The 12,016-nt window shown below is 38.4% G+C and overlaps 1 protein-coding gene across 5 annotated transcripts in view; it reads left to right on the plus strand.

Moving 5' to 3' along the window:
• The window catches only part of SNX9 (sorting nexin 9), a 58,120-nt gene that overhangs the window by 21,795 nt on the left and 24,309 nt on the right, over window positions 1-12,016 (plus strand). For all 5 annotated transcript variants that reach the window (XM_071740641.1, XM_071740640.1, XM_071740639.1 and 2 more), the window contains exons 3-5: window positions 784-858; window positions 2,029-2,142; window positions 11,176-11,359. In XM_071740641.1, the coding sequence (XP_071596742.1) occupies window positions 784-858; window positions 2,029-2,142; window positions 11,176-11,359 (373 nt within the window). The remainder of the gene's footprint in view (window positions 1-783; window positions 859-2,028; window positions 2,143-11,175; window positions 11,360-12,016) is intronic.

A 12,016-nucleotide genomic window follows, 5' to 3' on the forward strand; every position in this document is an offset into this window, starting at 1 on the left:
ATGAGTTAGCTTGACATGTAAATATGTGTTCATGGAACAGCTTGGTTTAAAACAGGACTGGCTTATTTCAGATAATGCTGTCCTGGAATTTATTCTGCTTAACTGCAGAGGTCTGCAAAGGCTTGTTAGTATACTTAGAATATGTGGGTTTTTTAATAACAGGATGCCCCACTGAGTTCAAAGCTGAACGTGTTAATTTTTTCCAAATTAGTAGTATGAGACCTGCCTCTGAAAATATATTTAAAATGGAAACAGTGTCTCCACATTTTGCATGGCATGTCCCTCCCTTAGTCTTGAGATTATCCCCAATCAATGTTCTTGAATTACAGCTCCTACTTATCACATGCCTCTGCACCTTCAATAAATGAAGCAGAGATTTTACAGATACTACAAATACCTTAATTTCTTGTTTCTTTATAATCTCTTGATTAAAATTAGTGGTTTGGAATTAGCATACTAATAGCTGTGTTTTGATGCAGTCTATGTCCATACATTTGACTGTGGTTTCATAAATGATCAAAAGTGCTAAAAATCCGTGTTTCCCCCCCCCAATGCTTGTTAAATCTGAAAAACAAAATAGCTATGTGAAATAGCAGCATGGTTTCTGTTCTGTTTAAATGGGTATCTGGTGCTTCAGCATATTTAAGGAAGTTTCTTTATGGTGATACAATCATAACTGTATTTGAACAAAGCATTTGACAGCAAGGCAGTGCTTCCTCCTGAGCTGTTTAAGGAATGCTGTTGGCTCCATCTGGCAAAACTCTTTCTACACTATTCTTTTAGGATGTTGGTGGAGGCTGGCTAGAAGGCAAAAACAGCCAAGGCGAGAGGGGACTTGTTCCAACAGATTATGTTGAGGTAAGTGACCACAGTGCTCTGCACTTAAAAACCAGAACTACTGAAAAGGCAATTTACTGATCAGACTCTTAATGCTCAAACATAAAACTTTCATTGTTAACACTTGGAATATATCATCTTATTGTACTGACTGTACCTGACTTTGGGCACCATTACAAACATGCCATCCAAAGTTACTCTGCTTCTTAATGGTTTCCCAGAAAAATGCATCAGGAGGTTATCCATAGTAAATACTGGTGATCTGCTGAACATGAGCTCTTGTGAGTCTGCTTCTGGTTTTGGGGGGTCTCATGGTCCAATAATTGTTTTCCTGCCTGAAGATACGGATACAGAAGTGAAATGAGCAACACAAGTTCACAGTGGTATTGCTGTGGCTGATATGCCACATGCTGATACATCTCTGAAGTGGAGCTCTGTTTTTGGGAATCATGATATAAAATTGAAAATCCAGGGACTACTCAGCTCATCCTCCTGAGGGCCTTTGCTTCAGGGTGTGTTGATCTGGTCTTCGTTTAAGGACTGGTGAGGCTGGGGGTTGGAATGGGCATCTCAGTGCAAAGACTGACATCCAGTTCATAGCTGGGAGGGCCCAGTGTCTGTATGGCTACAGGTTGCCAGCTGGGTTTAAGACTGGCTGTAATTCCTGCAGCCTCCTCTTAAGGCATGTGACTCCCTTCCTTCACCAGTGCTGCTTTTATTTAAGAAACTCCAACAAGCCAAACACCAAAAACCTGTGTGGGTGTTGGGGCCACATGGTTGTTCAAATAGCCTTTTTTTTGTGTCTTCAGTTGGCTATCTTAGGATCTAGTAGATTTTGGCTCTACAAAATTGCCACCCAGACTGATTCTCTGCGTATTGAGTTCCCAGTCCTCAAGCAGTGATGTTAACAACCTTATTAATCCCCAGTGAATTCATAGTTTGGTGTCCACTGCCACATCAATCTTGTGTTACACTGTGATACCAGTTCCATCTGTTGTGAAAGTAAACCCTCTGCATTTTCACATCAGCTTTTTGTAAAAGGTACTATTCCATTTGAATTTAAAAAAAGGTGTATGCAACTGCAACTGTCTTAACATCTAGTGACATAAGTGTTAGGATGATTATATATGACAAACAGCATAATTTGATAATGGAAGAATGAAAAATCTTGTGCAACTTTTTCCATTTTAGATTATAACTGAAGATGGAATTAGCTGTGGTAACTCATTAGCTGACCAAGCCTTCTTTGATTCCCTTTCTTCAAACACAGCTCAGACCAACACTGCTGCAAAAAGCAGTGATCAGGTATGTCTCCAGGTTTTTCAGGCACAGTGGGGGCATGGCAGGTTCTGTTTACATAACTGCTTGCACTCTTCAAGTATACTCTTCAAGTGCAACTGCTCGTGATGTACCATATTTGTGAGCCTTCCTAAAAATACTGATTAGTCATTGTGTCTTCACTAGGGAACGCTGTTAAATATCAGTGATACAGGTGTCTGTTCAGCCACTGTCCCTCCTGGAAGAACTAGTAATCTAACAGTTTCAAACCCAGCATTTTTTCAGTATAAATCTGTGACTACCTCAATCTCTGTTTGTACCTCTGTTTTGTAGAAATGCACTTCTAGCAAATTTACTTATTTTCAAGTTTCTTGTGTTAGTATGCTAGCTTTTCCAGGAACTATAACTTTTTTGTCCCAAATATCTACTAGAATTGTCTGGTCCATGCACCATTAGCGGAGCAGGTGGATATAGATGGAATTATATCTTTTTCAGAATTTGAGTAAGAGTTGTTTCCTTGATTAAAAAAGATGAAGCAAGTTCATGCATTGTCCTGGTCAGCTGGAGGAGAGGCTGACTTTGTTTCTCTGAAGGAAGTGAAACATACCACTTAATATGACCTAGGAAGAATTGCTTACTAACTAATAAATCTATATTATCTTGAATAGTAGAAGATGCAGCTATCAGAAGTTGTGTTCATGCTTAGCACAAGGTACTTGTGCCCTGATAAAGGAAGAAAAAAATTCCTTGCCTATATAGGAGAAGTTGAAATAAAGGTATCTGTTATGTTCTAAATAACAGAGACTTACTATGGCAATGTAGTTTTGGAGATTGCATTTCTAAGCTTGAAAATACAGTTACTTTGCAATACAGTTTACACAGGAGGAGGAGTATACTGGTCTTGTAACACATCTCCTTGTCTGGAGATTCAATGCTATCTGCGTTGCTCATACCCTGCATACTGGCTTCTGTGTTAGAGCCACTGCTACTAACAATATGATCATCTGTTTTGTGTGTATGATGCTTCTTTCTAGATGTCTTACTTTGCATTTAGTAATGGTAACATTTACATTGTTTAACATGAGTTCATTCAGCCACTTTGGGTTGATCTGTGTTCAGATGCACAGTTGCAAGCAGTTGACTTACTGTTTTCAAGTGCCTTAATGAGCGACTAGGTCAGTATACAAAGCACCTAATCTTAAACAAAACTTGTGTGTTGAGGCTCTGGGGAACAAATAAAAATGACCAATTAGATGTCAATGTAAAGGCAACTGGCACAGTAATGGGAACTAAAATGGTCATAGTTATAATCTGGTGGGCTGAAGAAGAGATTGCAGCATTCCTAAATATTGATATTTTTTCTGTCATATTTTACAGTAATGTGAGGGTACATGTTTATTAGAAGACTTTTTATAAAAGCATTTCTAAATGAAGAGGATATTTTGAGACTTTTCTTACTACTACTGTGTTGAAGAAATTACTTTCTGTTAATATTAAATAATTTTAACATAAAGTAATCACATAACATCTCTGGCACCCGATTTCAGTAAGTCAGAAGTTGTTTTAAGTCTTAGAATTCCTTCTATTCTTCTAGAAGTAAGTAAAAAACCAGTTTGTTACATAGTGTTTCAGCCCCAAGCCTTATAGATCTGACCAAACCGAAATGTTCAAGTGTGGGGTTTTCTTGGGTTTTCTTTTTTGAAGAGACCTGTTAAACCACAATATTGTGGTTTAACCCTGGCAGGCTGCTCAGCCCCACCCAGGCACTTGCTTGCTCTCCCCTGGTGGGATGGTGAAGACAATAAGGAGGGTAAACATGTGGTAACTAGATTGGGATACATGCAGTTTAATAGGTAATGCAGAAGTTGTGCATGCAAGTAAAGCAAAGTAAGGAATTAATTAACTGCTTCCCATCAGCAGGATGGTGTTTAGCTGTCCCCAGGAGAGAGAGCCTCCATCATGCTTCACAGTTACTTGAAAAGACAAATGCCATAACTGGGAATATCTCCCCTTCCTCCTCCTTCCCCGTGATGTTTGTTGCTGAGTGCAATGTTATATTGTAGGGAATGTTCCTTTGATCATTTGGGGTCAGCTGTTTAATGAAACTAAAGTGGAGTACTGTCCATCTGTTTAAAAGTGGAAATGGATCACTAGATACATTGACGTAAGACTGTAGGTTTGGCTTCTCAGTATTTAAGGTTTAAAAATAGTTCTTGTAGCTAACCATAAGTTGCATTGCTAGAGGAGTTTGTTCCCTTTTCTTAACAGTGATTCTCTTAAGCACTGCCAGGTCAAGTTCTGCATGAAGATGACTGTACAACTCTTCTTAGTTCTGGATAAAATAGGTATCCTGAGAGTTCACATTTTTATTAATGGCAGATTGTCAGTTAATTCCAATGTTAACCTTAGTAAATCCAAGTGTTTTTCATCTTCAGTTACATTGTGGGAAGAGCAGCAAGGCTCCACGGGTAGATACAGGAAGCAACTAACTGAAACCTTTCCTGAAAATAAATGGATTGTATTACATGTAGATAGCAGTTTTCAGAAAACTGTGGGTCTTCTGTATAGACAGGGTGACTAAATAGTAGTGAAAACTCCTGGTTTGTTGTGCAGGAGGTTAGGTATATCTAAAGTTACCTGGTACATAGACATGAGTTGTTGAACATGCATAAGGAGAACGCTAAAGAAGCTATTCCCAGAGCTGTAGTTCCTATCTCTCCAACTTAGTTCTGGAAAGGCAAGTTGTTTAAATTTGCATTATATAACATCCCCCACCCTGAACTGCCATGATCAGCAATAAATACTAAGACTGAAAAAAATACAGTCCTTTTAATAATGCTGTACTCTTCTGCTCTGTGGAAAATTTTATGTACATGCTGTTGCATTTCTTTAGCAGTATTTTCATTCTCTGCCATTTCTCTGTATGCAGTAAAGTAGAACTATTGTTGTGTGAAATGTGACTCACTCGTGTTTGGCTGGGTCTGGTTTGTCTTGTTAAGGCAGTATGCTAAATTACCTTTAAAAATATGCTGTGAGTTCACCATGGAAGTTAAAATTGCATTTGTTATGGATTTTGGAAATTATTGCTTCCTTGACTAAAAAACCCTAACTCTGCATAAATGCATGTTCGTAATTTTGAGTGCAAAGTTACCTCTGTGTGTGCATAAGTCACCTCTAGAATGGTGAAGTGCAAAAGATATCTAAAAAGAAGTATAAGCAAACTGGTGGGTTAGAACTGGTCAGAAGGAAAAAAACCCAATGCAAACCATACCATACCCAGAGTGTTTTTAAGCTAGTTTGGCTTTCATGATTAGTACTGTCTAGTTCCTGTTGCGGATAATGACAGTAGCACATCCCCCATTGCTATGTGTAGTTTGAAAACAACTCTGTTCTGCATTCAGACTAGTAACAAAAATTTGTGACCAACTCTTGTTTAACCGAAGTACCAGCCCATGACTTCCATACAGTGCTGGAAAGAGTGGCTTGCTTGCTTGCTTTGAAATGAATTGCATTAACATATTAAAAATACTGCCCTACATGTGACAGTGGTTGTACGAATTCCAATTATGGAGTTGTCTTGATGGTTGGTTTTTTTGTGGGTGTCTAAGTGTAATGTAAAGGCTTGGGTAGCACGTTGTTAAGAAGATCAGTCATCTTCATCGGCACCCATAACCTTACGGAAAATCTGACTATTGAAATAATAGTTTTTTACAAGTTACAGTATTTGCATGCTCTTTTGCTTGTAGCTTTGTTCTCATTTGACTTTTTATAAAATAAGGTAGCCTTGTATTCTATTAGTTTGGCATTGACTATATAAAGGATATTTTATTTTGATAATGGTGACAATCTTGTAAGTCTTTCTATGAATGTTTCTATTTGCCTGCACACTTGCAGTGACCTGTGGCATACAGGTATTGTATGATCCCCTTCACTACAGCAGGGGGCTTGCTGCAGCATATAGTTTTCTTCCTAGTTTTAATTTTTTTTCTTTGTTGTTCACTGAACACTTACTTGAAGATAGAATCATGAGCATTTGTAATTGAAAGTGGTAAGATAAAAAATCTTAGCCAGACACGCTTTTCAGCTTCTCTGAAGAAAAGACAACAAGGGAAACATCTATCCTCTGTTCCCAAACAAATATACAAAGTGCCTTTCCAAAAAAGGAGAGCTAGAGCCCTGTTTAATCTTTTTAGCCTGTTCCTGGGATATCTAGAAAACATCAGAGAGGAACAGGGAGTCTTTCTTCTGTTTCTGGCATTGCTGTGACTGCTACTTGGAAAACTGTCTGAAATTCCTCATCTCTTTTTCAAGAAGAAACCATTAGGGATTGAAGCTGGCTCAAGAGAAGGATATAGAGGTGGCTTTTTTGCCATTTACATTTACATGTGTGGATAACACACATGTAGCCTGAGAGAGCTACATTGAATAAATGTATCCAGGATTTTTACTGGCTGAAAGTTGAAACTAAGGAAATTTTAAAAATAATTTCCTTTAAGCAGTGAGGGTGACAACACATGTTTTTACCACCCTTGTCCCATCACTGAGTATTCTTTTGAGTTTTAAATTATGTATCTTTCTAAACCACCATTCTGTACTTCGGACATGGCTTTTTGTGAGCTAAATCAAGAGTTTAATAGATGGAAATTCTGTGCCTGCACTGTCCACTGTGGCTGTGAATAACCTCACAGGTAGGGAAGTACGGTTGGAAATGGAAGAAGAGCAGAAGACTGATTTCACTGGTCTTCATGATAGTAATTAATTTTTTTCACTGGGGGGTTGACTTTTTTTCTTGCTGAAAGTAAGGAGCATCCAGTGGGTATGCCTTAGTTACATGTGGTTTGTGAGCAGGCAAAGCCCAGCAGCTCCTTTGCAGGGACTACTTTATGAAAGCGGGTAATGAGACTGGAAGTGGAGGTGCTTGAATTATGGTTTCTTCGGGAAGGCAGCAACATGATAGGAACAGCTGAGGAACAAATGGATTCCTTGTACAGCATTGCTGCTGCCTCCTCATCAGTTGTTTTTGGAGGTCCTCTCCTTTTGGTTTCATGAGTTTATTCATAGGAACATTTTAGGATGCAACTCCATAAGGCTGGTTATCCCTTAGTCTAGTCCATTCAACTCCTGCTTTTCCTAGGGGAATTTTTCAAGGCGAAAATTGAAATTGCACATTTAAATTGCACAATAGGAAAGAAGGCCTTCCCTAAGGAGTGAAAGAAGTACCCAGGACCACAATGCTAAGGTAATAATTTACCAAGAAGAAAATTTGTGCATGAAATATTGTAGTCATGGCAGTTATTTCAGTATCTGTTATATTCAGTCCATGCTTGCCCTATGCAAGCATAAATACAGCACAGTGATTGCTGTTTTGTGATTGCTGCAGAATAGACTTAGTTCTTCACATTTCTTCCAAGAGAAAAAAAGCTTAATTTTTAGGTTGACTGTCTATATTCACTTACTATACTGTATCTATTAGGAGGCTGCTCTCCAAAGAGCTTGAGTTTGATGTAAATGCAGGTGACTAAGACAGCTATAAAACTGGAGAGGTATGGTGATTCCTGTAAACTAGTCAACTGAGTCACCATGACTTTTCTTGTGTATATTGCCATTCCTCTGTGCTGTCTGTCTCTTCTCAGTCCCTCTTCTACACTGCACATAATACTTCTCTGTACAGCTTTGGCTGTTCTGGACTTTTCTTTATCTGATCAGGTTTACTTACTCTACTCACTGCTTCAACGTGGCTTCTGTTTCTGAGTAGTTTTGTAGATGTATTTCTTAGAGTTGGAGGTCCTAATTTTTGGCATAGTTACCTAGATCTATTTAGGTACTCAGCTTAGTTTCATCTTCTCAGCTTCTTCATCTTCATCTTCTGAACATGATAGTTTTCTTGGATTTTGTCCCTCAGGATTAGAATGAATCTGTTAATGCATCAGGAATACTAATTAATATAAAGGAGTCTGCAAAGGAACAACGTCACTCGGCCAAGAAGTCAAAGATTTTTAGCCAGGACAGAGATGACTTGCTGACTTATCATAGCTTTGCTGTCTATAACTTTGGATTCTCTGGAAAATAGGAATTATATTTTTTCTGATTTAATTCATTATTTATTTGGTAAAGGGGTGTACTTGTTCAGTGTTACCTGAGGAGCAAGCAGATGCAATGTTTCTCTTGAAGGTGGTTTAGTTTTAGTTATGCACGGTGTGGTGTTTCTTATTCTGTGTTGGTATTTGAAATTGCTTACATACTTGGATGTTAGATATGCTCAGTCAACTTATTATCCTTCTTGCTGACTAAAAGAGAGGTCAGAGAATTAGGAGTCTCAGTTATGGAAAACTAAAGGTGTGAGAACATGCAATTTAATCACTTAGAAAATACTTGCTGTCTTAATTAGGATTTATTCAACCAGAGATAAGCCACATAAATGGCTTCTCATTCAAATCGAATTTGTCAACTGCTGAGGTGCACAGAACTTCTGACTGGAGCCAAGATTGCGCTTCTAGTAAATGTTGTGTCTTTACTTGGTCCTCTGTGGTGCTATTGGACCTTGAAGATGGCAGACCTGATTCCTGAACCCTTCTCTGTGTTTGCTGATTTTTACATACACACAATGTGTGAGTATGTAGACAAACATTTGAATAAAATCAAAAGGAGAACAGGAAATGTTTTTTGGGGTGCTGTCTATATTTCCATTCCTGACACATCTCTTATCTTCTCTTCAGTGCCATGGAAAAAAATAGGGACCCTTTGGCTGAAAAGATCTGAATGGGAGTATCATATCCCACCCCTTTTATCTCCTGTGGGTGATACACCTGGGGGCAGGAGCTAACTCCAAAACTTTCTTGGATATCTTGGAAGGAAAATCTTCTGATTTGAATAATGCTTTCATTTAGGTACAGAGAAATAAGACATCTGAGAGGGCAGTTTGAGTAATCCATTTCCCCAGCTGTACAGCATTTAGTGTGTATCTGCAGCTGTCTGCATGTTTGGTGATAATTGCTCCTGGCAGCCGTTCTTTAGTTGAACCCAGTGTTATGATTGCCTTCACCTTGTTTTACATCAGATTCTAGGTTTTCTTTGCCATTCAGTCACATGAACTACAGAGAAGAGGAAAAATTTATTCAGCTTTTTGGCAAGCGTCCAGCTTCTGGGCTTTTATTTGCAAGTAATCAGAACAACATATATTATAGAAATATATTCAAATTAATATCATGCAAACTGTTTGTAGGTGCTCCAAGTTATGTTGGGAGCAGGTATGCTTTCCCATGTGGTCAGGTCCCAGCAAATGAGTTTTCCTTGGGCAGAGATGATGAACACTGGTGGCGTGTGTGGATTGTTTAACTCTTTCCATATACTTAGAGCCCCTGAATGTCATAGGAAGAGCAGGCTAGTATAAGCTAACAGTAACTTTGTAATTGCTGAGAGTAGCATTGTGTATCAGCTTTTGGAGAATTAACAATAATTAACAATCACTTTAACAATATTGCTCTCTTAGGGACTAATGTTCATGCAATCCTTAAAAAAATATTCCCTCAAGTTATCAGTATAGAAACTGTCCACATAGTCTCTTCCATACCATCAGTTCCTAGAGATGCTCTGAATCTTGTGAGTCTTCTGATTCTGGTGATTCCCCACAGGCTTGGAGGTTTGGTCTTAATTTCCAGATCCTGGGGATTCTGTACCTAAAGAGCGGGTGTTGTATGATGTCAACTGCATTTCCAAGTCTTAAAGGTTTATAGTATCTGTGAAACATGACTGACAGATGACTGTGTTTTAGCAAAAAAATAGTGAGAGCTCTTATTCCTAAGTAGTATGGCAAATCTGAAATGAGAAGAGAATTTTTAGTGAAGAAAAATGGAGTGTGGAGTGGCTGTACCTTTTTTGTGTTTTATGTAAGAAACATTTTTGCATAGAAAAAAATTGGCTTTTAGGGGGAGTTTTATTAAATTTTCTGTACTGGCAAATGTTCTAAGATTCATATAAATATTATTGTCTAATAGTAATTAATTTATATTAGGCATCCCTTCTTTGATATGCTTCTTCGTGTTAAAAATAATGTACTTCCCTCTCTGTGTTTTGAGACTTCCTTTTACAAAACAGTTTTTCTCTCTGCTGAACAAGACAATCTTTGTAGGCTTTGTTTTCTTTCCTTCCCCTTCTTTGTCCTACACTTTGAGCATGTGGGTTTTGATTTGTAGGGGTTTTTTTCTGTTCTGCCAGTTAGTCTTTGCACGATGTGTCTAGAGTAGACTGCACTTGACTAGTGAATGCTTTTTTGAAGCGTAATGTTAAAATCAAGGAGCTGAGCAGGTTGCTATGCTATTAATCGACTTCTCTGTCAGATGAGCTTGACAAATAGATGCATTAGTTAAAGATATGGCTGCTTTACCCTCTCACTGAGGTTTTCATCTCTGCATCAGCAGAAGGGAATGTGTGGTTACCTTCACACAGCTTATTCTGAGAGAGTAGGGCTATAGGGGAATGCTGCATTTCTCCCTGGCAGCCATTTGTTTCCTTCCCTTGTCTTTGCTCTGAGTTAAGCTCTGACAGGGAAGCTAAAAGGTTGTTTGCCCTGACTCTCTGTCACACCAATAGTGATGGTGTGACTGAGCAATTTAGAATTTGCTTTAAGTAATGCCAATTAGTTTAAGCATTTGAGAAAACCACACTTGACTTCTGAGCTCCTGTTTGAAATATGCTAATTAGTTCACGGCTTTTTGTAATTAATAGTGCACATGCACCATACTTACCTTGTTGGTGTAAACTGTGTGGGTAAGAGTGCTTCCAAACACTGGAACAAATAGCTTAATTTCCTGAGGAGACATAACACTCTTATTAGTATGCACTGGTGTCACATTGCTGGAAAGCTGTCAGGTTCTTCCAGGTACTTCCTGCATTTAGGAGCTGTGTAGCTGGGAATGTAGGATTTGGCAGCTTCTAAATCAAACAAGTGCTGAATGCAAACTCATAGCCTACCAGCAGATCAAAGACTTCAAGAAGTCAGTATGTGGTCATTGCTCATTTATTTGTCAATTTGTTCTTTACTTTTGTCTTCATATAATGTAGGCAAACAGTGCCAGTGATCCTTGGTCCAGCTGGAATGTTGGGAAGTCTGGGAACTGGGATAATGGAAATGCTGTTGACAGCTGGGCAACAAAACATGAAAGTGCAGCTGGCCAGAGAAACAGTGCTTCAAATAACTGGGAAACAGGAGCAGCATTTGGTCATCCACAGGCCTATCAAGGACCAGGTGTGCTAACAATGCTCTTATTTTTCTAATACATTAGAATAGATAGATGGTAGAGGTAAGAATTGCTTAATCTTTCATAAATATAGGATATGGCTTATTTAAACAAAACCAAACCAGCTTCCTAGTAGCACATTGCCATGTGGGTAAACTGTTAACTAAAATAATGAGTGTTTTAAAATAAAATTTAAAAAAATTTAAAAAGATTTATAGTAAGAGACACCCCAAACTTGTATTGAAATCTGAAAAAAGTCTTGTGCATACATGATCTACTCTCAGGCATGGGCATGTTGTTCAGCTTGCATAATTGGAACTTAAACACCCTTGAATTTGTGTCCTCAGGCCTGTCAAGAAGTAGTCTCTTAAATCCTTAATTTTAGGAAGCCTTGTCACCTGAAGGCTTCTGTCTTTTTGTAGTAAAGGCCTGTATTATGGGGAGAGCTCGTAGCTGCAGAATGCTAACATGGAATCTATGAGAATGGAATGCTATTGAATTCATCTTGACACACTAGCATATCTTTTCTTTCTTTTTTCCCCACTCTCCTTCAATGGATTTCTAATGTAGTGTTTTGGAGTTTGTATTTGGTGGGAATGGTGGTAACTGAGGAGGAGTCCTAAAATAGACAACTGAACCTAGCTCTTATGCATTTACCTTGTTGA

The sequence above is a fragment of the Heliangelus exortis genome, chromosome 3 (assembly GCF_036169615.1).
Source record: "Heliangelus exortis chromosome 3, bHelExo1.hap1, whole genome shotgun sequence".
Classification (NCBI taxonomy): Eukaryota; Metazoa; Chordata; class Aves; order Apodiformes; family Trochilidae; genus Heliangelus; species Heliangelus exortis.